The following is a 25910-nucleotide window of genomic DNA, read 5'->3' as shown; positions in this document are numbered from 1 at the left end:
ACAAACCAAACCGAAACCAAAATACTGGAAAACCGAATAAACCGAACCTTTTTTTTTTCGGTTATTTTGGTTCTAACCAAAATATTTTTTATATTATTATTTAACTTTCAATAAATTTATTGAGCGGATCGGTTAATTTGAAGTTGTGACTTTTTGGGATGACCATTGAGGAAAAATATTAATTTTCAAACTGAATCTACACTCCACAGAACAGAATAGCCGGGTTCATCAGACGAATTACAAGTATATATATTACAAATATATATTAATGGTAAAAATAATGATTAGAGATTTTCAAAATGCCTTCAACCTTTGGTACTGTCACTTTCAGAATGTTGGGACTTTGGACTTCTGAAGAAGAAGAAGTTAATAAATACCTGTTGGCTGTTGTAAGCCAACTAGTGGTGAAGACTGAAGAAGAAGAAGAACCAAAGAACTCTGCTTGAGTGCAGAGTTCTTGCCTGAACTGCGACAGTCAGAAGTCAGATGGCGGTGAATACTGAAGAGGAAGAAGAACCGAAGAACTCTGCGTCTCTGCCTGAGTGCAGAGTGCCTGCCTGACTGTGACAGACGAAGAACTCTGCTTTGGAGGATTCTCGATCTCTGCCTCTCTGGAGTGATGGGTCTGCTCTTGGCTCTTGCTCCGGAATCGACTAATGACGAAGACGAAGTGCCGAACTGGAAATTGGAGTGCAAAGTCTGGACTCTAGAATGGAACTATGGAAGTCTCAACTCTCAAGTCTGTGTCTTGGAACTGGAAGTGCCGAGTGAGGAAGACGAAGAGACTAAGAGTCTCTCTCTTTCTATTTTCGATTTTCTTGTTGTTTTTGACTTTACGTAATAACATGAACGTGTCTAATACGCTGATGTGTGCGGAATTGCCTATTTTTTGCTAATTTGGTTAATGGTTGGTCTTATCTTATAGATTTCGATCTTCCATTTCATATATAAGTATATGTATTAATTAATTAATTACTAATTTGGTTTTTTGGGTTAATCGAATTGGGAAATATCGTAACATCGAAATAAACAAAAACTGAATAGGATAACTAAATCCGACCAAAAAACCAAATAGGCTGAATGGATTAAACCAAAACTGAAATTTTAGTTTGGTTTTTGGGTTTTAACTGAATTATGCTAACCCTTAGGTATTTGGTAGTCTTTTTCTCTAATAATCACTTAAATAAGCATTTGTGACTATTTTGTCCTTCATTTTCTTTTAAAATTTTAAAATATACACTTTGAAAGCACTTTTAAAAAAGTATTATGAAAGTATTTTTATAAAAGCACTCTTTTACTTTCGTAAAAGAACTTTTATAAAAGAGCTTTCATAAAAGTGCTTTCGTAAAAGTATTTTTATAAAAGTGTTTTTATAAAAATGCTTTTGTAAAAGTGTTTTCATAGAAGTACTTTTATAAAATTCAACTAGGAATAATTTTATAAGTGGTATTTTAAAATTCAATTAGGGATCGTTTTGGAAGAAAAAAATTGAAAATTTGGTCTTAAAACAAGTCCTTATTTTTTAAATTAACACTTATTTTGGGCTTATTTCCCAAATACCAATGAGTGCTTAATAGCCCAAATAAACACTTATTTTTTAAAACGCCCAAGCATGGCCTTAGATAAGCATTTTTCATTTTCAGAACTAAAAGAGAACATTAGTCAGATATGTTGATTGTGAACCAGGAATATTGTTACGTCCATTCCAAGCTGTAAAGCTGTTTTCTCCAACTCTGTAATGCCCTTTCTCCTTGCACACTCCAAAATGGTTTTATCAATAATAATGAAGTAGGCAGCAATTGAACCTGCAGACTGCAGATATAATAAGTAATTGAGCAATATAATTGAGGTTTGCCTTTGCCCAAGGGATTACACGAACCACAGCCAACGTTGGCACCACACTGACGACACATGCAACTGTTGTTGCCTTGGCTCCCACATAAACCCCTTCTTCAATACAACGTTTAGATCAGAGTATTTTTTGTTTTTTAGCAGGAGGAGCAATCAAAATTGATTTCCTTCTTTATATCCAGGTATCTCTCAAATCTATCGGGATCCCCATGTTGGTATTTTCTTCTTTCTTCTTTCCAAAGTGTTCAGACGAAAAGAAAAAGAGAACAAAAGGCCATAAGACCGGGGTTCAGGATCTTGCTAGTTGAAGAAGAAGATCTGAGGAAGAGAGGGGAGTTGGACACACACATATGAGCTGCAAAAACAGAGATCACAGCCATTAATGAATCGCTGACGATCTAGGCGAGACGCCAAATTTCAAGCTTCATCATTTCATTCCAGGCGAGATCACAACAACTAATCAATCGCTGACAATCACCGTCTACCTGTGATTGTTTCATCAAGTAAAGGATCTTCATTTTCTATAGATTGTATATTCATTCACAGTGAATTGATTAATGGGCCAATGAACTTGCTGGAAATTGACAATCACCGATGAAAAAGTTAGATTTCTCATTGCCGAAGATTTTTCACTAAGAAAGTTATATTTTTCCTTTCCCGGCAATGATCGGAAATATTTTTGGGTCACTTATGTTTTAAGAGAAAATGGTAAGAAAAAGAAAATAGAGAAAGGTTAATGGGGTATTTTGGTAATTTAACACCTTTTATCATATGAATTCAAATCTGTGCCCCACCCGCTCTGGCCCCACAAATGCCTCACACGCCCGTAGTGCGCTACCTGTCCCTTCACACGCTTTCCGCTTGTAGCGTGTGCGGGGCTAACGGGACGTCCGTTAGTCCCTCCCGTTACCCCAAAACTCCCAAAACATGTTATTCGAAATTCAAAACCCTATTCCCACCTCCTCACTCTCGTGTTCGTGCAGCTAATTCCCAGACCCCAAGTCCTTCTCCCCTCACCATAGTTCTCTTCTCCTTCTCTGGCAACGGTGATCTACAATGACAGCCGGTGGGTACTCTCCAGCTCAATTTTTTCACACATTTTTTATTTTTTCTTTATTTTTGATATTTTTGTTTTCTAGAAATCAGAGAAATTGGCAACAGAGTTCTCTTCTCCTTCACCACCTCAGCATCTCTGTTTAGATAACCTCTTTGATTTCTTGGACCTATTTCCTCCTCTCAGTGTAGACCCTCCATAACAGAAGACCAACTGCGCAACAGAAAATGAAACTAACTCGTTGAAGAAAAACTTCATATATTGACATATGGAAGGCGATGGAAATATATACAATGTTAGGGAACATTCCAGATGTCAAGAAGTAAGTACGCATGGGTAAACTAATTCGAACCATCTAGAGTTCTGGGACTATAAGTTACAGTTTTGCATATCCTTCTAATACCCCCCTTAAGTTGGAGCAAGGGTAGGTTGGATGCCCAACTTGCTTATTGATGATGCGCGATCCGGCCGGTCTTAACTGTCAACGACCTTGCCTCTGAATCGAGTAGCGGGGGACCTGAAACGGAAGAGATGAAGAAGCTCCAGGGAGAACCCAGTGTAAAGGCTCCGAAGCTTAAGTTAGAATCCTTCAAAGGCAAGATAAACCAGATAACGCAAAGTTTGCATACCTCCTCTTTGGGGGTGGAGAGCCTTTTATAACCACCTCGCGCACTCACTCCTAGACTCCTGTCAGGTCGGGAATGAGTATTTCCATGCTTCTGCCAGTTCAGGCGTCATTGCCTCTGCTGGGGCAGAACCGTCACTGCTCCTTTTGTCGGAGCCGTCTCTGTAACTGGAGGCAGTGGTGATAGGTGACGGTGGCAGGTGGCCGTTGGAAATGCGGCCGTCAAGCGTCAGATCCCAAGTCAGTCAGGTGCGCCGCCCTTGGATACGGACTCCTTCGGTGTCAGGTACGGCGTGGTTCGTCCAGTTCAATGCCCCGGAAGCGAAGTGCCTGGAGCGGTGCATGAGGCAAAGTCTCGAGTTTGGATAAAGGGGGCCCCGAACTATCATAAGACGAGCCAGTTCGGGTCTCTGCTTTGTGTGACTCGGGGTCAAAGGGAGAGTTCGGGCTCCTCGCAGGGAGTCCGACCACTAAGTAAGGAGTTCGGGCACCTTGCAGAGAGTCCGACCACTAAGTAGGGAGTTCGAGCACCTTGCAGAGAGTTTGACCACTAAGTAGGGAGTTTGGGCACCTTGCAGAGAGTTCGACCACTAAGTAGGGAGTTCGGGCACCTTGCAGAGAGTTCGACCACTAAGTAGGGAGTTCGGGCCCCTTGCTAGGGAGCTCGAACCTGTTGGTCCCTTCCCTTTGGCGTTTGTACCCTTGGTACGTTGTTTTAAGTGCCGAGCTACTTGCCTTTTTTGCCACGTGCCGTGATTTGCGAGGTCGGGCCAAATCTTCCTTCATCACTTACTATTGTAGAAAATGGAAGAGGCCCCAAAGGTTTGGTGAGGAGGTCTGTCGGCTAATCTTTGCTGGAAATATGATGAGTAGCAATTGTATTGTTTGCAATGTGTTAGCGAATGAAGTGACAGTCGATTTTGATGTGCTTGGTTCGTTCATGATATACTAGATTGTTGGCGATGTAGAGAGCCGCTTGATTGTCACAATAGAGATGCATAGGACCTTTGATGGTGATTCTAAGATCATGGAGGAGATGCTTGAGCCACAATAACTCTGAAGTAGCTACAACCATTGCATGATACTTTGCCTCTGCAAATGATCGAGACACCACGCTCTGCTTTTTACTTTTCCAAGATATAAGAGATCCTCCTAGCATGGTAATATAGCCTGTGGTTGATCGTTGGGTAGTGGGACATGAGGCCCAGTCAGAATTGCAGAAAGCTTTGAGGGTGAGGTCAGAAGTAGATGGTAGAAATAGCCCATGAGATATTGTGTCTTGCAAGTAGTGTAGGATTCGTAAAGCTGCATCCATGTGCACCTGCCGAGGTTTGTGAAGGAACTGGCTCAAAATATTGACGGCAAAGCTTAGTTCTGGCCTAGTGACTTGTAAGTATACAAGTCGGCCCACAAGTCTTCTATATTGTCCAGGATCTTGAAGTAATGTGCTAGAGTCATCATGGAGTGGTGATAATTGCTCCATGGATATTTTAGCAGGCCTACAATTAAGCATGTTTGTTTCTTGTAGAATATCATGAATGTACTTCTACTGACTCAGGAAAATTTCCGATGTAGATCTTTGAACCTCAATGCCTAAAAAATAAGAGAGAGGGCCCAAATCTTTGAGAAGGAAGCATGAGTGTAGATAATCCTTCGGCTCTTGAATGCATGACTTATGAGTACCAGTGATTATAAGATCATCAACATACACCAAAACTGCTGTGAAGGTATCTGATTTTTGTAGTGTGAATAGTGAATAGTCAGTTTTGGGTAGTGAGAAGCCATATTCTTGTAGGGCAAGAGTGAATTTTTCAAACCACATCCTTGACGCTTGCTTGAGCCCGTATAGGGACTTTTGTAGGCGACAAACTTTGTGTGGCTTATTTTTATCAAATCCTTGTGGGATGCGCATATAGACTTCCTCATGAAGATCACCATTTAAGAAGGCATTATTGACATCAAGTTGGTGAAGAAACCAACCTCGAGCTACCACAACTGCTAACAAGCAATGCATGGTTACCAGTTTGGTGACATGGGCAAAAGTGTCATGATAGTCCAACCCCTCAATTTGAGTATATCCACGGGCCACTAGATGGGCCTTGTAGTGATCAACATACCATCGGCTTTTAGTTTTATTTTGTAAATCCATTTTGAACCAATGGCTCTTTTTCCTGGTGGGAGATCAACGATGGACCAAGTGTTGTTTCGCTCAAGAGCTTCAATTTCTTTGGCCATGGCCTATTGCCACTTTGGATCTTGAGATGCTTCTGTATAATTCTTGGGCTCAATCAACGATGATGTGAGGGCATGGGACTATTGTTGCAAAGATGGGGGTATGGAGCAGATGTAGTCCTTTAAATGGGATGGTGCTTGCCTAGAACGAGACCGAGGTTGTTGATCTATGGTATTGGTCAGATGAAACATCATGATGGGAGTGTTGTGAAATAATAGTGGATTCAACATCCTCTTGGGGGAAAGGAGTAATAGGTGAGGGAACGGGCCGAATTGGATTTGGGTGGCAGTCCTTAAAAGGAAATTGGGTTTAATAAAAATTCACATCTCTAGATACAAATATGGTTTTGGACTCTAGACCATACAGGCAATATCCTTTTGGGGCATACGGGTATCCCACAAATATGCATTTTCGGGCTTGTGTGGCAAATTTATCATGAGTTGGTGGAGCTACCCGAGCAAAACATAAACACCCGAAAACCTTAAAGTGGGAATAAGTAGATCTGTTGAGCAAAACTTCAACTAGAGATTTTCCTTGAAGTTTGGGTGTAGTTTATGATGTAGGCTGCTGTAAGTATACACTCGCCCCAAAAAGTGATTGGAAGATTGGCTTCAAATCTGAGAGCACGGGCTACTTCCAACAAATGTTGGTGTTTGCATTCCGCAACACCATTCTGTTGGGGCATGTCAACACAAGATCATTGATGTATGATCCCTGCTTGTGAATAAAATTGTTGCATGGGTCCAGACAAGAATTCAGACCCACTATCTGATTTGATGTACTTTATAGTAGCATTATATTATGTCTTAACCATGTGACAAAATGAGACAAAAAAAACCAAAGTATTTGTCTTATGTTTCATCAGGTAAACCCACGTGCTGTGAGTACAATCATCCACTATAGTGAGAAAGTAATGTGCCCCACTATGGGAGGGCATTTTATATCTACCCCAAATATCACAATGTAACAATTCGAAAGGTACTGTAGATTGAGTGGTACTAATTGGAAATGGAAGTCTAGTAAGTTTCGCCTTGTGGCAAATTTCACAGCCTCGTTCTGCATCCCTAGGAGAATGACCAAAAATAGTGGTGACCCGAGGAGATGATGCATGCCCTAAGCATTGATGCCATAGCATGTATGTCAATGGTGGGGTAATGTCGTTGGTGGAGTTATGAGCTGAGTTGGATGGTGAGGTAGAAGGTGGGTGAAAGTAGTATATTCCATTCCACATCTTACCCCTCCCAATCTCCTTCCTCGAGACTAGGTCCTGTAAAATACAGAAATTAGGGTAGAAAGTAACTATACAATTCAGTTGGGAGGTTAATTTGCTGACTGAAAGTAGATTGTAGTGGAAATCAAGAACACAAAGAATGTGATCTACAGTGAGCTGAGGTGTGATCTTGCAAGAACCTTGATGTATTATAGGTAATGTGGAACCATCAAGCAAACTAACAAACTTTGGTGAATTTATGGAGTAGCATGTAGTGAGATCAACATTGGACGGTGACATGCGGTCTGATACTCCACTGTCAAGTATCCAGTGTATGGAATTTAAAGATGAGGTATGAGTGTTAGCTTGCAGCTTGCCTTGACCAATGAGTGACAACAGTTGATTATAATGATCCAATGTAAAGACAGGAGCAAGATTGTCTACAGTTGTAGAAACATGTGCTGCAGCAGCAGGTAGCATATTCTATTTCTTAGATCTATTTGATCTGTTATGATCCCAATTTGGGGGATAACCCACTAGTTTGAAGCATCGGTCCCTAGTGTGACCTTTCTTTTTGTAGTGATTACAATAGAGTTTGCTGCGAGACTGAGAATAAGGATCTTGCATGTGATGTCTTGATTTGGACTGGACGACCATGGCTGCGGCCTCAAGATTTTGAATAGTACAATGTGAAGCTACTGATTGATGCCATTCTTCTTGGATGATCAACGCATAAGCACGATTGATTCCAATAATTGGTTCAGTAGCCAGTATGTTGGATTGAATAGAATTGAATTTGCCATTCAATCCCATGAGAAATTGATGCAATTTTTCCCGTTCTCTTTCTGCCACATAGTCTTTGGCCGCACCATAAACACAGACAAGTACAGGAATGAGGGCATACATCTCATCCCATAGTCCCTGAAATTTTGCAAAATATGTAGCTACATTCATCGAACCCTGATTCAAGAGTGTAATGTCACATTTCAACTGGTGGATTCTTGGAACGTTGCCTTGTGAATAATGATCCTCTATGTCTTTCTAGATTTCTTGAGCTGTCTCAATGTATGCTATACTTTCATGGATATTTTTGGTCATAGAATTGAACCAGCCGATCACTGGAGGTCAAATATGGACACGACAGACTTCCATCTACAAAGGAGAATTTGTTTTTCGCCTGGAGAGCATCTTCATTGCATGCCTCCAAGTCGAATAGTTGTTGCCGGTGAGTGGCGCTGAAGCAAGCACTTCCCCTGGATTGTCCGATGGTTGAAGAAAGTAAGGAGACCTTGGATCGCTCTCGGCCATGGTGGTTGTGTTGGTATTCGCCATTAAAGAACACAAAAAAAAAAAATCAAGAGAAGAAAACAAGGAAAACAGGTGGGATGGATCTACCGCTCTGATACCATAATAGAAGACCAACTACGCAACAGAAAATGAAACTAACTTGAAGAAAAACTTCATATATTGACATATGGAAGATGATGGAAATATATACAATGTCAGGGAAAATTCCAAATGTTAAGAAGTAAGTCCACGTGGGTAAATTAATTCGAACCATTTGGAATTCTGGGACTATAAGTTAAGTTTTGCATATCCTTCTAATACTCCAGTTCGAGCTTCTACAACAGAACCCGACAAATCCGACCCCTTTTTCATCCTCCACAGCATACAAACTCCTAGAACCAGACGAACCCACAATGCTCCCCTTCCGCTGTAAACTGATCACCGATGAAGATTAACATGTGATTAATATGAAATATGCCTTGCTTACCTTAACTGATGCAAACAATATCTCTTTCAGCCTTAAACAACAATGGTCAGAGAAATTGAGGAAGAAAATTTAAGTTTGTCTGGGAGAGGGAAATGGAGAAATAATAGTAAGAACGAGCGAAGGGTTATAGTGTGATATAGGGGAAGAGAAGAAAAATGGGAATAATGGCAAGAAATTACATCTAGGAAGGGAGTTCAATTGTTTGTTGGTGTTAGATTTTGTGAGTTTTGGGGGTAAAAGGAGGGGCTAACGAACGTCTCGTTAACCCTGTACGTGCTACAAGTAGAAGGCATGTGAAGGACAGATGGCACACTATTGGCGTGTGGGATATTTGTGGGGCGAGAGCGGGTGGGGCGCAGATTTGAACTCCTAATTTAATGGTCGATGGGGTATTTGTAGCAATATAAAAATTCAAGGGGGTGTTTATCATAAAAAAAGCATAAGGGGTCTTTGTCATTGACCCCATATAATTTACCCAAAATATTGATATACACATACGTACATGTACATACATACATATATAAGCAGGAATCCCCAAGGGCGGAATTGAGAGCCCCATGGGGTGGGGAGTATTCTCCCTATCCTCACCCGTCTTTATCAATAGAGATGAAAATTTCCCCATCCTAATCCCCATAGAGGAAAAATTATTCCCATCCTTGTCCCATTCGAGTCAGATCCCCATAAAGGTTGGAGAAATGGGGAAATTGCTGTCCCTACTAGGGTGTTATTACACACATACGATTAATCCCTTATGCTATGCAGTCATTAAGTTCAAGTAATCCAGGTTCAAGTAAAAACAAAACCTAAGCCAATGATGTTGCTCAAAGAGACAGTCTGACCCTGATTTAGCATTTTAAATTGCTTTAGGCTTAGGCCTTCAGATCAGGTTCGTTCAAACAATTGGTTTATTTTTATCTTTTAGGCTGAGTTTGAGAAAAGTGTGAATACAAATATGTACTATATACAATGTTTATATGATATTTCTAAACCTTATATTTATACTGTATGTATTTGCACCCCTTCTGTAACAGAGCCTTTGGGGTATCAATTATAAAAGGTGTTTGTCAATATGTATGATTTTAGGCCCCGTTTGGTTTGTAGGAATTGAGTATGGAATCAGAATTGAAATGGACTATTCTGATTCCAATTATTTGGTTGAGTGGAATTGGAATCCCAATCCTGTTTTTTTGGTGGAATGTCATTCCCCCATTTGAGGAATGGCCATTCCCTCCACCTCTCTTGGGAATGAAATCCCATTTGTGTTGATTCCAATTTTCATTCTCATTCCTGTCTGAACCAAACAGACTATGAGAATAAACCATTCCAATTCCAAAATTATTTTGTAGAAAAATGTAGAATTTATGCATTTTTTTTTATAAAATGTTGTACTAGTTTTTTTATTAAGTATTATTTTTAGGTAAATAACTTACTTTCTTATAGAAACGGGGAGTTATAAAAACAACTATAGGATTAAAATGCCCTTACCAACACACAAAACCCAAAATTAAAAATGATTTTAAGTTTTTAACAGAGGAAAATAACCAATTTATACGAGAAAATGAGTTGGTGTAAAAGAACTAAGGGTCTGTTTGGTTTACGGGAAAAGGGGCCTGGAATCAAAATCGAAAGGGGTCATTTTGACTCTTCTATTCCAACCATTTGGTTGGGTGGAATCAACATTCCCTCATTTGAGAGAATGGCCATTCCCTCCTGTCTTCTTATTTGGAAATGAAATCCCATTCCATCTTATTCCAATTCTTATTGGAACCAAATAGACTATGGGAATAGATCATTCTGATTCTGATTCTAATTCCAATTCCCACAGTTGACCAAACGGACCCTAATATGCTCCAGACAAACGAACGAGGCATTCAATTTCAAAGCGAAGTGCATTAATAACTGATAAAAAGGGCATGGTAGTAAACAATCATGCCAATTCTTCGGGTATCAGGGGTAATTTAGTAATTTAAGTGGAAACCGTTTTTGGCTCTCGCCTGTCGAGCTGTTGAAAAGCGCGAAAACAGTTGAAAAACCTGATTCCTTCGTTTCCCCCCATTCATTGAGAGGCAGACAGCGATACCCCTGTAAATGTAATTGAAAACCGAGAATAAAAAACAAATCCGTTCAAATTCGTGGATTCGAAATATTTCAAATCTAAGAGAAAGCGCCTTGAATGATGGACATTGTTTCAGGTCCGATCGGTTCGTGTTCGAAAGAACATCAAAAGATCTATCAGGATTGGTTTAACTATGCCGACTCCGGTCAGCCTTTCTGCTCCTGCATTTCTTTCTGCTTCTGTTTCCTTTCTAACGGCCTTGTCTTTATTAATTTATCATATTCCACTTTCTCTTTCCCCTCTTTTTGTTTTCTTTTTCAGATGGCGATGGCCGCCTTACGGGAAACGATGCGACCAAGTTCTTGGCCATGTCCAAGTTATCTCGGTCAGAACTCAAGGAGGTTTCACTAGTTTCACCCTTTTTTTTTTTAATTTATTTTTTACCTGGGGGATTTTGCATTATTCGTTTTTTGATCGGTTTCGGCTTATTTCCTTTTATATGTTGTATCCTCTTCTTATTAGCCCTTGCATTCCACGTTCAAAGTAGCTCTACACTGGAATTCCATGGACCCACCAAGTGGTAACTTGCTTGGTTATCGTTGTAGTGGTTCCTGCTGAATCGATGAATTAGTAGCTGTTTGTGTGGATTTTGAAGAAATCCTTACGGCATAGATACGAGAATTTTATCCATACAATCATTGGAACGACTCTGTTTTATGTAACATTTAGTCGTGATTTTATGTATCTAAGGCTGATTTACATGAGAACTGTGTTTCTAATCTCTTTACTTTTAAATTTGGAGAGCTGTGGATTTGAGGACCTATATGTCCTCTGAATCCATTTGCTCCTTCTATACAAATGGGAACATGTAACAGGACACCCCCTACCCCTTCTTTTTTTTTTTTCTCCAAAAGATACTTCTTTTGGTCACTCACAGGTTTGTGGTATAATCTTTGCTTATACCGTTCCTAGGGCTGGGATTAAATGTTAGTTTATTTCACTTTCAAATATTTGTTTTCTCCTCCAATGTAGTAAATATACTAATACTTATTGGGTTTATGTAATTGTAGATTTTCATGGTCTAAAAATTTTGTTAGCTTGCATACATTGGGATTTGGTTACTAGCTTTTTGGATTTTGGTTGCTAGCTATATCTGTGGAAACTGTAGATTCTAAGTGACAATGTAAATTTCCATTGTGCTGACCATTTTTTAGCTTGTAATTATTTTGTATTAACTAGTCATCTTTTTTTGGTTTAAAGGTCTGGGCCATTGCAGATTCCAAACGACAAGGATTTCTTGGTTTCAAAGAGTTCATTACTGCAATGCAGGTCGTATTTCAATATCTTCTTTTATCTTATTAATTTGATAAGAACTTGGTCTTTACTGAATTCTCATGATGAACAGCTAATTGCTCTGGCACAAGCAGGACATGAAATAACACTAGACCTTCTTAGCAGTGGAAGTAAGCATGGAAGCACATTTTAGCCTTAGTCCTTCTATCATATGTTGAGCTGCAGTGCTTTATTCAGATCAGAGACAAGTATAAGATTGTAACTACTTATTGATAAGCATGCCTATCTAGTTCTCCAACTTATATTTAGCCATCTGATCTAGTTATTTATTAGTTTTGTTCATTCTTTTTTTGGTTGCAGTTGACCTGGAGAATTTAAACCCTCCAGTGATGGAAGGTTTGACCATTTTAATGGCTGTAAGTATTTAATATAATAGCTTATGTGATGCAAGTTAAACATTTGTTGTGTCTTAATATTCATTTTCTTATTGACTTTCAGAAAATTAAACAAGCACCCAAAAAACCTGAATCTGAAAAAGGTAACTAAACTCTTTCAAGCTTCTTCTTAACTCACCCTTTTCATTGACTCCCTTAAAAATTTCTAATTGGTATTATTGTTTTTTCCCGTAATTTTGGTATTGATGATTTTGTGTGGTAACTACCCAACCCAACCATCACCATCAGCTAATTGGTTTTCTTCTTCAAGATCTTCAAAGAAGGTAAAATTTTCATTGTTATAGTTTCATTTTGATATAATTAGATTTGTCTTTAAGCAAATAGGTTTCAATATGTCCCATATTTGTCATCTTCTTTTTCTGTCTTTAGCAACCTTCTGAGTACATATTTTTTCTAGTTGTGCTTTTGGCCTATTGTAAACCTCCAGTAGAACTGTCCATTTGACGATGATCTCACTCGGATTTGGAACCTCCTTGCATTGGATTTTCCAACGTGAAATTTAGTCCCCTGAGTGCCACATATGAATTGACTTTACACATCTATCCTCTATATTATTTATCCCACCAGAAACAAGAAGGCAGTACAATTTTGGAATTTTCTTTAAATGGTGCATGCTTCATGTCATTCTCGTCGGTGTTCTAAAAGATGACCTAGGTTTACAACTTACAAGCAAGGCTCATTTTGTTGGATGCACTTGATGATGGAATCGTTCTGATTGATCATATCCATGCAAACTTTACTTTTTTTTTTTTTCTCTCAAGTATACATTAATGGCAATTAGTTGTCGATAGTCTCACTTTGAATGAACACTAAAGCCCACACTTCTGATATAAGAGACTTTTATTTTATTTTTCTTCATTATTTTATTGGGAACTGTCTTGACTTTCTCATATATTTATATCACGTGACAAATTGTTTTTCTTTTCTATTCATATGCTTCTTTGAGTTGGAAATATCAATGTTTTGGGTTTGTAGCTCAGCCTTTTTACTCTATTTTTTTTTTCACATGTGCAGTTATTTTTAAACTCAGTTACCTCAATAGTTGATGGCTTGAAGAAGCTGTACACTGAAAAGCTAAAACCTTTGGAGGTTACCTACCATTTTAATGATTTTGTATCTCCCTTATTGGTGAGTTAATAATGTACCTGACTTTTCCTTTAATTGAAAAAACATCCACCTTTTGCCCCATCCTTTTTTACCTGAAATATCATGAGTTTTCATTGAGGAGAATAGTTAGATTTGGGAGATGGGTAGATGCTTGTTCTTCTTGGATTTAATCACCTATTTCGTTTGCCCTATCTGTTTAACTTGCAGACAAATAGTGATTTTGATGCAAGGCCTATGGTAATGCTTTTGGGTCAGTATTCCACTGGTAAAACAACATTCATAACACACTTGCTTAAAAGTAGTTATCCAGGTAAGTTAAAACTATCTCGTTTATTTGTTATTTTTTTATTCTTGCACCATTCTTTCATTTTTTCTCTTATATGAGATAGGAAGACGGCTCATGCTATTTTAGTTGATGTTTCCTTAATCTTTGCCAGGTGCTCACATTGGACCAGAACCCACAACTGACAGATTTGTTGTTGTTATGGTATCTCGAATTTTCTTTGTTTTCCTTGTATTCCCGAGACCTTTCAATTTTGAACTAATTAGTTTTTCTTAATATCCTTCATTCCTTGTGACCACATTTTTTTTTAAATTGGTCCTCAGTTGTTTATATCCTTACATTTTTCACTTATATGAGTCCGAGGGTGGCCACTTTGTTCAAAAGGTTAGGATTGTACCCAGTATACCCCTTCCAATGGACAGACATTGGATAATGGCCTTTGTTTTTCACTTATATTTAAATGAAAATTTTCTGGAATCTATTGGGCATTTTTTTCTTCATTTTCTGTTTGGAGAAATAGATTGAAATTGTGGAGAAATAGACTAGTAATTTAGTGAAGTCCCTGCCATATTAGTTGTCTTTTTTTTTATTTATCTGTTATTAGTCTTTCTGGGCCTACTATTATTGCTGTTATTGTTTATTAAGGAGTTTGTTGGGCAAGGGCATAGATGTCATTGTAGATCTTATTATAATAGAAACATATAAATACCTAATCTGGGCGGCAAAAACCAATTAAGATCTGTGCCCTTTCTCTTCTCATTCTTCTTCTATTCTCTTCCCTTCTCTTCCTCTCTTCTTTCTTCTGCTTTTCCCTTATTTCTTTTTGGTTTTTTCCTGCTGAAACTACATCAGAGTATTGATCAACTGTGAACAGCACCTGCCATCTTGGTATCAGAGCCAGGTTTAGGGCTTGTTAGGGCTCCTATGTAGGCTTCTTCCAGCTGGCCACATGAGGATGTATTAGGGCTGGATACTTCAGACTATCTCGCCTGATTCTTGGAGGTTGATTGGAGAAATTCTTGCTGCCCAAGATCTGCAATCTTGGAGATCACCAATAACCAGGAAGAATCAGAGTTCTTTGGATCAGATTAAGGTTTAGGGGCTAAACCTCCAATTGGTATTGGTGCTCAGTGGTTTCTGAGTAGAAAATAGTTCCTTTATGAGATTGACAGCTTGTAGGAAGTGATTGAGATCTTCTGGAAGGAGCGGCTGGGTCTTTTGCTTTTCTCTCTAGGCTGGTTCTAGGGTTTCTACTGAGAACAGGTCAGTTCTAGTGCTTTTTGTCCTACCCCATTTACCTCTACTGTCCTGATTTCACTACAGGTACTGGACTGTTAAGGGAGTAGTTCAGACCTGGAGTTTGTACTGGATTACTTCTTAAGCTGTGTTTCAGACCTGTTAAGGGAGAGTTTTTGAGGCCTTTGTGGTGTGATCAGTATGGACATAGGTGGGAAGGAACCAAAATCCTTTGGAGAAGGATCTATGTGGTCTGGGAGTATGTCAGATAATACTTTTCAGATTACTACTGTTAAATTTGATGGCACAAGTTACCTGGAATGGGCCCAATCAGCCATGATAGCCATTGGGAGAAGGGGAAAGCTTGGATATGTAACTGGAGACATTAAAAAACCATCAAAGGAAGACTCAACCTATGCAAAATGGGTTCAAGAAAACTATCTAATGATGACTTGGCTTTGCAACTCTATGAATCCACACATCAGTAGAAATTACTTATGGGTGAATACTGCTAAGGAATTCTGGGAAAATATGAAGGAAACCTACTCACAACCCCTTAATGTTGCTAGGGCATATGAGCTAAAAGGTGAAGTGAATAACCTTAAACAGGGGGAGAAACCTGTATCAATTTACTTCTCTACCTTAAAATCTCTGTGGCATGGGATTAATCACTTGGAGACCATTGAATGGGAAAGCCAAAAGGATGCAGCAACACATAGGAAGTTGGTTGAAACAAATAGAGTGTTTGAATTTCTTGCTGGACTGAATTCAGATTATGATATTGTAAGGCAACAGTTGCTCACTAGGGACAATGTCACCTTGTCTCAAGCCTATTCACTAGTACATAATGAAGAGAGTAGAAGGAAAGTTATGTTACAAATTCCACCCATGGAATCAGCCTTGGCAGCAATGAAATCAAAACCTATTAGTGATAAGGAGAGGAAAATGAAAAGGGAAGACAAGAGGGACATGGTGTGTGATTATTGCAAGAAGCCAAAACACACTAGAGACACTTGTTGGAAGTTGCATCCTCATCTTGTTCCAGCAAGATTCAAGAAAAAGAAGGAGAATGCCAATGTAGTAGTCACTACTGATTGTGCATTTTCTTCTATTGCAAAACCCACATCCCTAAATGCATTAGCTGCAGTTAGAGCTGTATTAACTTAGTTAGAGTGTGAAGTTGGAGCTTAAGGATCATCTTAGTCTTCAGCTGCTACATCTACTGCTACTCCCACTTCGGCTTTCGCTCACTCAGGTAAAAGAGCTACTGCATATCATGCTTCATCCCCAGGTAGTACTAGCCGTTTTTGGATTGTTAATTCAAGTGCTTCTGACCATATGACTAGTTTATCCTCCATGTTTACTAACTACTCCTTATCTTCTGGAAGAGAGAGTTTCTATTGCTAATGGCTCCCTTGTACCTATTTCAGGCAAGGGAGATATCAGAGTGTCTAATACCATCTCATTATCCTCTGTCTTGCATGTCCCTAAACTTAGCACAAATTTGATTTAGGTTAGTAGCATTACTAAGAATCAAAATTGCTCAGTAACCTTTTTTTCCTGATCATTGTGTCTTTCGGGATCTAGTGACTAGGGTGATTGGGACTAGCTGTGAGACAATGGAATTTACTTGCTTGAACATCCACCTAGAAGGAACAAAGATGTTGGGAGGTCTTTTGTGTCTCAGTCTGTGAGTCAGATTATGCTTTGGCATAATCAATTGGGTCATTGAAAAGTTTTTTTCCTACTTTGTTTGAGTCTGTCCAAGTGTTGGTACCAGAGGATTGTAGACCAACCTATTCTTTGAGCAATAAAAGAAGCATTGTTCCTTTTGGAATTGTGCATACCGATGTTTGGGGACCTTATCACATTAATGCAATGGGGGGTTACAAATATTTTCTTCTATTTGTTGATGACTATTCTTGTTTTTCTTGGGTTTATCTTATGCGGTCTCGAGATGAGGTACCTACTCTAACCCGTGCATTCCACTAGATGGTTTTAACTCACTTTGGAGTAAGGATCAAAATTCTCATATCTGATAATTCCAAGGAGTATTTCGCAAAGCCCTTGGCCTCATATCTACTTAGAGTATGGAGTTATCCATCAGAGTACTTGTCCTCATACACCTTAGCAAAATAGAATAGTTGAGAGAAAGAATAGACACATTCTTGAAATTGCTAGGAGCATCATGCTAACTTCTAATGCTCCTATTTGTTTTTTGAGGGGATGCCATCCACACAGTTGTCTACCTTATCAATAGAATTCCTTCACGGGTTTTAGACATGAAAACACCTTTTAACCTATTGTACCCTGATAAAGACCAATTCACTATTCCCCTTAAGACCTTTGGGTGCACTTGCTTTGTTCAAATCCTTGGGCGTCACCATTCTTAATTTGATCATTAAGGCAACCAAGTGTATTTTTCTTGGGTATGCACAAATCAAAAGGGATATTGCTGTTATGATCCAGTCTCTGGGACTAGGTTTGTGTCTATGGATGTTACATTCTTTGAGGATGTCCCTTATTACTCCAGGACTTCACCCCAAGGGGAGAGTGGTGAGTAGGGTGTTTTTGCTCAGGAAATTCCATTGCCTATTCCTATCAATGAAGGGGAGTGTAGTGAGGGGGGCTATCAAAAGTGTAAGGAGTTGAGAGTGTTCCACAGACGATGGTGGAAGCAGGTTGGTTCCGGTAATGAACAGTCTGGGCCGCCTCCAGTCTCCTCCGTGACACCAGATTCAGGTATTTCACCCTTGGTACCTACAACTTCTGTATATGATATGCCTACTACCATCACTGAACCTCAACCTCCCACAGATGATCTTGACCTTCCTATTGCAATACACAAAGGAAAGCATCACTGCACCTCATCTACTGCACATTGCATCTCTCAGTTTCTTTGTTATGACCATATTTCACCATCATATAAGTCTTTTTTGGTAACCATTGCTTCTGTACCTATCCCTAGAACTGTGTAGGATGCCTTAGTAGTACCTGAGTGGAAGGAAGCAAGGAAGGTTGAGATGGATGCACTTATAAAAAATGATAAGTGAAGTACAATGCAGATGGGTCAATTGAAAGATACAAAGCTCAATTGGTTGCTAAGGGATACACACAAACTTATGGTATTGATTATGTAGAAACCTTTGCACCAGTCGCCAAAATGAACACAATCAGAGTGTTGTTGTCTCTTGCTACAAACTTCTCATGGCCATTGTTCCAGATGGATGTTAAAAATTCTTTCCTAAATGGTGATCTACAGGAAGAAGTGTATATGGAGTTACCCCCAAGCTTCTATAATGAAGATAGTTGAAAAGTCTACCGACTGAAGAAGGCCTTGTATGGCTTGAAACAGTCTTCAAGGGTGTGGTTTGATATGTTTATACATGCCTTGGAAAAATTTGGCTATGCATAGGCCCAATCTGATCACCCTTTCTTTTTCAAGAAAGCATGTTCAGCTTTAACTCTCCTGGCTGTATATGTTGATGACATTGGGGTGACAGGCAGTGATAGTAATGAAATTAAATCTCTCAAGAAGCTTCTTAGTAAGGAGTTTGAGGTAAAAGATCTAGGGGATTTGAGATATTTTCTGGGAATTGAAGTGACTAGACCCAAGCATGGTATCTTCATACCTCTGTCTAACATGCCCAGATATTTCTTATGATGTTAGTGTTGTCAGTCAGTATACGTAGTCTCCCAGAACATCCCATATTCTTGCAGTTGAGAGGATACTTGCCTACTTAAAAAGGTGTCCAGGCAGAGGTATACTCTTCAAGAATAATGATCATATGAAGATAGAAGTGTACACTGATGTAGACTAGGCTGGATGTGTGGATTATAGGAGATCTACCTCAAGGTACTGTGCCCTTGTAGGGGGCAACCTTGTCTCTTGGAGGAGTAAGAAACAAACTTTTGTTGCCTGCTCTAGTGCTGAAGTAGAATACAAATCTATGGCTAATGGGGTAGCTGAAGTGTTATGGTTAAAATCACTACTTGAGGAGTTGGAGGTTGAATATGAAAAGCCCCTATGTTGTATTGTGATAATCAAGCCGCTATTAATATTGATCATAATCCAATACAACATGATAGAACCAAACATACTGAGGTGGATCGACACTTTATCAGAGAAAGAGTTGCCTCCAAAGAAGTGTGCCTTCCTTATGTTGCCTACGATATGCAGCTTGCCAATTTCTTCACCTAAGCAGTTACAAGGGTCAAATTAGAGACAGATTTATGCAAGTTGGGAATGACTAATCTCTATTCCCAACTTGAGGGGGAGTCTGGAGAAATAGACTAGTAATTTAGTGAAGTCCCTGCCATATTAGTTGTCTTTTTTTTTATTTATCTGTTATTAATCTTTTGGGCCTTGTTATTAGTCTTTCTAGGCCTTACTGGGCCTACTATTATTTTTGTTATTGTTTATTAAGGAGTGTGTTGGGCGGCAGGGGCATAGATGTCATTGTAGATCTTATTATAATAGAAACATATAAATACCTAATCTGGGCGGCAGAAACTAATTAAGATCTGCGCCCTTTCCCTTCTCATTCTTCTTCTATTCTCTTCCTCTCTTCTTTCTTCCTCTTTTCCCTTATTTCTTTTTGTTTTTTTCCTACTGAAACTACATCAGAATACGGATTGACTGTGAACAGCACCCACCATCTGAAATTTCTTACTTGAAAACAGCATAGATAAATCTTACCATATTATTAAGACATTGGATACAAAACCAGTGTACCAATGTAGGGAACAATTACATCTTGTCTCTTTGGAATAATTTTTCACTATAAAATTGATGTAGGATCAATAGTTCCGATACCAACTTATGTAGAATTAATAGCTGTGATACCAGCTGATGTAGGACTGACATGAATCAAGGATGAGTCTAGGAGGGTTAATATGGGTTTATAGATGATTTTGGGACTAAAGATATTGGCTAGGTTAGGGTCTAAGGATCTAACTACAACAATTACAGATTTGACCCACATTTGTTAAAATTTATAAATTGTGGAAAACAGGCCTAGCATTGGAAATTTTCAATGAAAATTTCCATGTAGATTAAAAAAATTCTAGGGTTGGAATTTTCTATGTAGGTCTAGGTTATGTATCTGTAGGAGTAAGGCTGTGTACATCTTTCCCTCCCCAGACCCTGCATTGTTAGGAGCCTCGTACATTTGTCCCTCCCCAAGCCATTAACCATGTTTCCTCTACCAATCATCCTCCCGGAGGCCAAATCCTAAAAAACACAAGAATGCAAAAAAAAGTTACTAAACAATTCAAAGAATGGGTAACTGCTAATGGATAATAAATTAATAAGCAACTTTGGGACATATAAGACATTTGATAGTGAGAGGCCAAATGATAGAGATATAGATCCTCGGCCAACAATGGAGGAGAAGAATCCATCAGCCAATCTCACTTTATCTCTACCAGAGAGAAGGGGTGTATGATTGGAAAATGGTTGACCTACCAGCCATATGGCTTGAAGCACCTGGATCAATAATCCATGGGGATTCCAGAGTGTTAGTAGAATACATGGAAAGCAAAGGTACTTGAGGAGGAAGCAAAAGAAGTCGAAGCTGTGGATCTAGAATCTACATGGTGAAGTGCCCTACCATACTGCTCCAAATGGTCACTAAAGGAGTTAATAATATCCTCCCTGAGATCAGAACTAGGAGGACAACCCTGAGTAGAACTCATAGTAGAAAGATTATTCTAAGGCTCTTGAGATGCTAAGTTTGCTGAAGTGAACTTCTGACTTGGTTTCTTGTTCTATTCCTATGTTGATTTCTTGCTTAGTTATTGTGCCCATTTAGGTTTTCCATTCAGTTTCCAACAATTCTCTTGGGTATGCCTAGATTTCTAGCAATGGGTGCACCACAACTTATCTTTATAATCCACTCTTTTCTGACCTTTCTCCCTTTTGTTGAACTTCGGTTATTTCTTACTGCTAGTGCAAGACTTCCCCCTCAGGAGAATTCATAGCTGATCTCCTACTGTCCTCAGATTGCACTAAGGATACACCTCTTGGACAGAAGGGGCGTCCTTACTGCCCAAATCTGCACTCTGACAGGTTCATACATGGGATTCAGCAGTGCCACCCCTAGGTTCTTTCACTTTTCCATTTATATATCCAACTTTACCCCTGGCTGTAATATACAGCCACATCTCCTTCGACCATCCCAAATATTTCTACCATCTAAGGGGGTAATAGTCATTGGGAAGTTTGCTGTATCATGACCACTGTTTAAAACACTCTGATTTGAAGTGGTTCCTGAAGTTGCAGAGTCTTCATAAGCCATAAGTAATCACTTATCAATGATCTGCAATTTCAGCCCACACACACAGGACAGCAGCCCCTACTTTGTAGAGTGATTTTTGACTCAAAGAGAAGTTCCAGAAAGTACAGCACTTGCTGTTACATACATTAACAGGTCTACCAGAGGTTCAACATTCACACAGTTCTGGATCTACAGATCCACAAATAGGGTTCAGACCACCCTTGTATCATTCAGCCAAGGCAGGCCACTGCCTGTTCTTGGTAACCAGACCAAGAACTGAAAAAAAGAAAGGGCTTAGTTCTTGTTCTTGTTCAGTTCGAGTAGGTTTCTGGAGATTCAAGCCCCAATATAGTAAGAAAAAGAGGAAAAAAAACCAATGACCTCTTAGAGAAGATTCAAAACACCATGCACTTATTTCTGGTATTAGTTCTGTTGGGTTCTGATCTAACTGTGTAAGAGAGGAAACGGCCGAAGTGTTCTCAGTGCAGGTTCGACCAGGTTTCTTCCATTCTCAGTCCAATGAAGAGGGGGAAGCTTCAGCTAGAAGAGGATAGGATTTACAGAGCCTAACCTGCTCTGATACCATGATTTCAGAGAAGAAGATTAGAGAGGCAAAATGTATTGCTGGCGGTGCCAGCGTATATATCTTAGGGTAGCTGAACATAACAAAAAATAAAAGAAAATGCAAAAGTGCCCCTTAAGGTACATAACAACTGAACAGTACATCAATTCCCATGCTTGCCATTTCTTTCCAAAGGATGACTTGTCCATTACATGGTTTTTCATGAACAGACTTCCTGATGTAGCAGATCTCTCTATGGAATTGCATTGTATTGAGATTGCACTAAGTTTTTTATTTTTATTTTTATTTTATATTTTAACTAACCATGACAAAAGGTAGCATAGCAACTCTGGTTTTCAATGGATTTTTCTTCCACTAGCATTTTACACTCAAGCTTGGTGGAAGAAGCATAGGAAATTTATAGGAATTGTAGCCTATAACAGCCATGTCCTAGTTCTAGTTTGAGTTATACATAAATACTCCTTGTTGCAAATGTATTTTCATTCTTGGAAAAGTAACAAATATAAGGAATTAGATTACTATATAATCTACTTTCAAAATTAGTGAGGTTGTAGTTGGAATTATAGTTTAATATCCCTTATTGCGAACTTGTTATCATTTCTGAAAAGTAATAATTATAAGAAATTGGATTTTGTTCTTGTCTATGGTTCTGATCTTTTATTTTAATTTTACATTTTTTTTAATTTCTTAGTTATTGATCTCCCAAGATTAGCTTTTATGCATCACAAACAAATTGTTCATATGATCTCTTCTAACTTATTATAATCTTGTTACACAGTCAGGGCATGATGAAAGGAGTATTCCAGGGAACACTATTGCTGTTCAGGCAGATATGCCATTTGGTGGTCTGACAACTTTTGGAACCACATTCTTATCAAAATTTCAGTGTTCCCAGATGCCACATCCAGTAATTTACCATTACAAGCTTATCATGACACATTTTTCCTTCTATTCTTATAGATTAACCATTCTTTTTATGCATGAAGCTGCTAGAGCATATTTCATTTGTGGACACACCTGGAGTTTTATCTGGAGAAAAGCAACGAACACAACGAAGCTATGATTTTACAGGTGTTACATCATGGTTTGCAGCAAAATGTGACCTCATTCTTCTTCTGTTCGATCCTCATAAGCTTGACATAAGTGATGAATTCAAACGAGTAATTGGATCTCTACATGGTAATGATGACAAGATACGTGTTGTTCTGAACAAGGCTGATCAAGTTGATACGCAACAAGTGAGAAAGCTTAGATGTTTTATTTTTTAGTTGTCATCATACTGCCTTTATATTCTTGACCTGGTTACTGGTTGGTCTGTTGTAGTTGATGAGAGTTTATGGGGCACTAATGTGGTCACTTGGGAAAGTTCTAAATACTCCTGAGGTTATGCGTGTCTATATTGGGTATGTGTCTTTCATAATGTTATTTTGCTGAACTAATTTTTCCTTTTGACATGTTTTCATTTCATTTCATCTCTCTCTCTCTCTCTCTCTCTCCATTTCAGTTTGTTTATGCTTTTCATTGTAAGGATCTGGTGGGCATCTTCTGAATCCCTAAATTTATCCATCAATAAAACAAACATTTTAATACATGGTTTATTTTATTGCTAGGACTACAAGCCTGAAATCCTTTAGAGTGCTTTTTAAGAAATCTGGATGTGACCGAGTTTTTGCACTCCTTAACAAACATGTAACAACTGGGAGGAATATGCTTAGGTTTAACTTAATTTAATGCATGTACTGTACTCTGCCAAATTTAAACTTTCTGCAAGTCCATTATTTGTCAATGGAAGATAGATGAAGAGATCAGCATATTTCCTTTATGTTATACTTTTTTGGAGGGGAAAGAGGATTCTTGTTGTCATCTTCTTTATATGTATCTCGAGTGAGATGACATAGAGTTCTTAATTTTCCTTGAAAGTAGTCAGATGTAAATGTCTTGGTTGGTTTCAAATGTTAGTCTAAAATTTACATTTTCTAGAACCTACTTCAGTTTGGGTTTTGTTGGCATTTTTAGATTTCACTTTGCTTAGTATTTGTTTAGATATGCAACTTTGGTTGGCCTTAATCTGAATATAGGTCAACTTCATTTTGGTTGACATTTTGTTCTCGACTTTGACAGTTCATTCAATGACAAACCAGTGAACGAAGTAGCCACTGGTCCAATTGGGAAGGAGCTTTTTGAGAAAGAACAAGAAGACCTTCTTTCTGATTTGAAAGATATTCCAAAGAAAGCTTGTGATCGCAGAGTATATTCACTGTTCCAAACCTCCAATTCTTTTTTCTGATATTTTTTTAGAGTAGAGAAAATTTCATCTGCTTTCTTCTTCGTACATCCCATTCAAAGTGGCATTTTCACAGATCAATGAATTTGTAAAACGTGCAAGAGCTGCTAAGATTCATGCCTACATAATCAGCCACCTTAAAAAGGAGATGCCAGCAATGATGGGCAAAGCTAAGGTTCAGCAGAGACTTCTTGATAATCTAGAAGATGAATTTTCTAAGGTGTCTCACACAAACAGATGCATGCTTACATTGTTACGGTTTTTTGTGATGCATTTTTTATCGTCATTTCATTTCTGCAATTATTTCGTTGTCACAGGTCCAAAAAGAGTTTCATCTCCCAGCTGGGGATTTCCCAAATATTGAACAATTCAGAGAGATTTTAAGTGGTTATAACATAGATAAATTTGAGAAGTTGAAGCCTAAGATGATAAAAGCTGTGGATGATATGCTGGGTTACGATATCCCAGAACTCCTGAAGAACTTCAGAAACCCCTATGAGTGAGAAGCTGTTAGTTAAAAGACATCAGCCGCTGAAGAAATGAGATAAGGTTGAGCAACTGCAAACCATATGCTGTAGGGCCTTGTACATCTGAAAATCCTGCTTTTTTCTTCTATTATGTCATTGTTCTAGTAGCATTTTGAGATTTTTCCATGCTCAAATGTGTCACCATTTGCAACCGGTGGACTTCTGAAGATCCAAATTAAGGAGAGCCAGCCTTTCTCTAAAGGTGAGTCTTGTGACTATGATTGGCTTCAGAATGGCTATTAATTTTTATTAATTTCCAATTACATAAGTTGGAAAATATTGTAACTACTCCTAACATCTGTATTCTTTTATCTGTATGCCTTTTTATATATTTATTCCATGGATGCAAGGGCATGCTACCACCATTCACTTATCCCTTTCTCTATGTTTTTCCCATTTAAATCTTTTGTCTGAGGCTCTTAGCCATCTGTTTATTACGTGCTAGATGAATCTGATATAGATCTTTTGAGTCAAGGTAGATAGAACAGTAAGGGCTTGTAGATTCAAAGAACTGCATGTTACACGCTGCAAAATGATCAGACAAATCGGATAGGGGTGCATCTGAATCCCTACCGGACAAGAATACGAGGCATCAAATTTGATAGGATATCAGATTGATACGTGAAACATATTTTCGAATTCAATTCATTTATGTATCTGAATATCTGATTCAAATTATCATATAATCCAAAACCCATTAAATCTATAAAAAAAGTATAAAACTGGCACAAATCTACAGATGTTCAAAAAAACGATACAAGAGATTATATGCTTGTAAGACAAAATAAGTCATCTAAATCTCAAATCCCACTTCATTCTAAAGAAGTTTAAATTATAATCTGCTGCCCCAGGCTTGGGGAATGTGAATTTAATAAATGTTCAACTATGCCTAATCTGAGTGGGTATGTAGATATCCAAATGAACTTGTGCGCAGCCTTCACATAGAAAAGAACGTAACAAATTGGCAAAAGGAATCCCTTTCAGAAAAATGTAAATAACAGTATCTCCGAGCACCAACCTTACATGGGGAATATCTGCTATGCTTGTTAATGATTGGTGAT

The 25910-nt window shown here is 38.6% G+C and overlaps 2 protein-coding genes across 9 annotated transcripts; one reads left to right on the top strand and one right to left on the bottom strand.

Moving 5' to 3' along the window:
- Nucleotides 1-1993: 1993 nt before the first annotated feature.
- LOC104594126 (EH domain-containing protein 1-like) lies at nucleotides 1994-25218 on the top strand. Of its 8 annotated transcripts, none has more exons than XM_088901923.1 (17): nucleotides 1994-2354; nucleotides 10940-11008; nucleotides 11125-11204; nucleotides 12064-12132; nucleotides 12209-12266; nucleotides 12457-12512; nucleotides 12595-12634; nucleotides 12780-12814; nucleotides 13566-13679; nucleotides 13866-13968; nucleotides 14096-14145; nucleotides 22817-22945; nucleotides 23025-23276; nucleotides 23362-23441; nucleotides 24160-24286; nucleotides 24399-24542; nucleotides 24640-25218. In XM_088901923.1, the coding sequence occupies exons 3-17, from the start codon at nucleotides 11172-11174 to the stop codon at nucleotides 24823-24825; spliced, it is 1476 nt and encodes a 491-aa protein (XP_088758049.1). In that variant the 5' UTR covers nucleotides 1994-2354; nucleotides 10940-11008; nucleotides 11125-11171; the 3' UTR covers nucleotides 24826-25218. The 8 variants fall into 8 exon arrangements, with proteins under 8 accessions (XP_088758049.1, XP_088758052.1, XP_088758053.1 ...); XM_088901926.1 differs by having other exon boundaries at nucleotides 1996-2354; nucleotides 11125-11188; XM_010254283.3 differs by lacking the exon at nucleotides 1994-2354 and having other exon boundaries at nucleotides 10777-11008.
- Nucleotides 7457-7927, bottom strand: LOC148803373 (uncharacterized). Its single transcript, XM_088895455.1, has one exon. It carries the CDS (start codon nucleotides 7925-7927, stop codon nucleotides 7457-7459), a length of 471 nt encoding a protein of 156 aa, XP_088751581.1.
- Nucleotides 25219-25910: the final 692 nt, after the last annotated feature.

Source organism: Nelumbo nucifera, chromosome 1, assembly GCF_055504915.1.
Source record: "Nelumbo nucifera cultivar China Antique chromosome 1, China Antique-T2T, whole genome shotgun sequence".
In the NCBI taxonomy this organism is placed as follows: Eukaryota; Viridiplantae; Streptophyta; class Magnoliopsida; order Proteales; family Nelumbonaceae; genus Nelumbo; species Nelumbo nucifera.
Note: the sequence above shows the minus strand (reverse complement) of the source record. Positions and strands in the feature narration are given on the sequence as shown.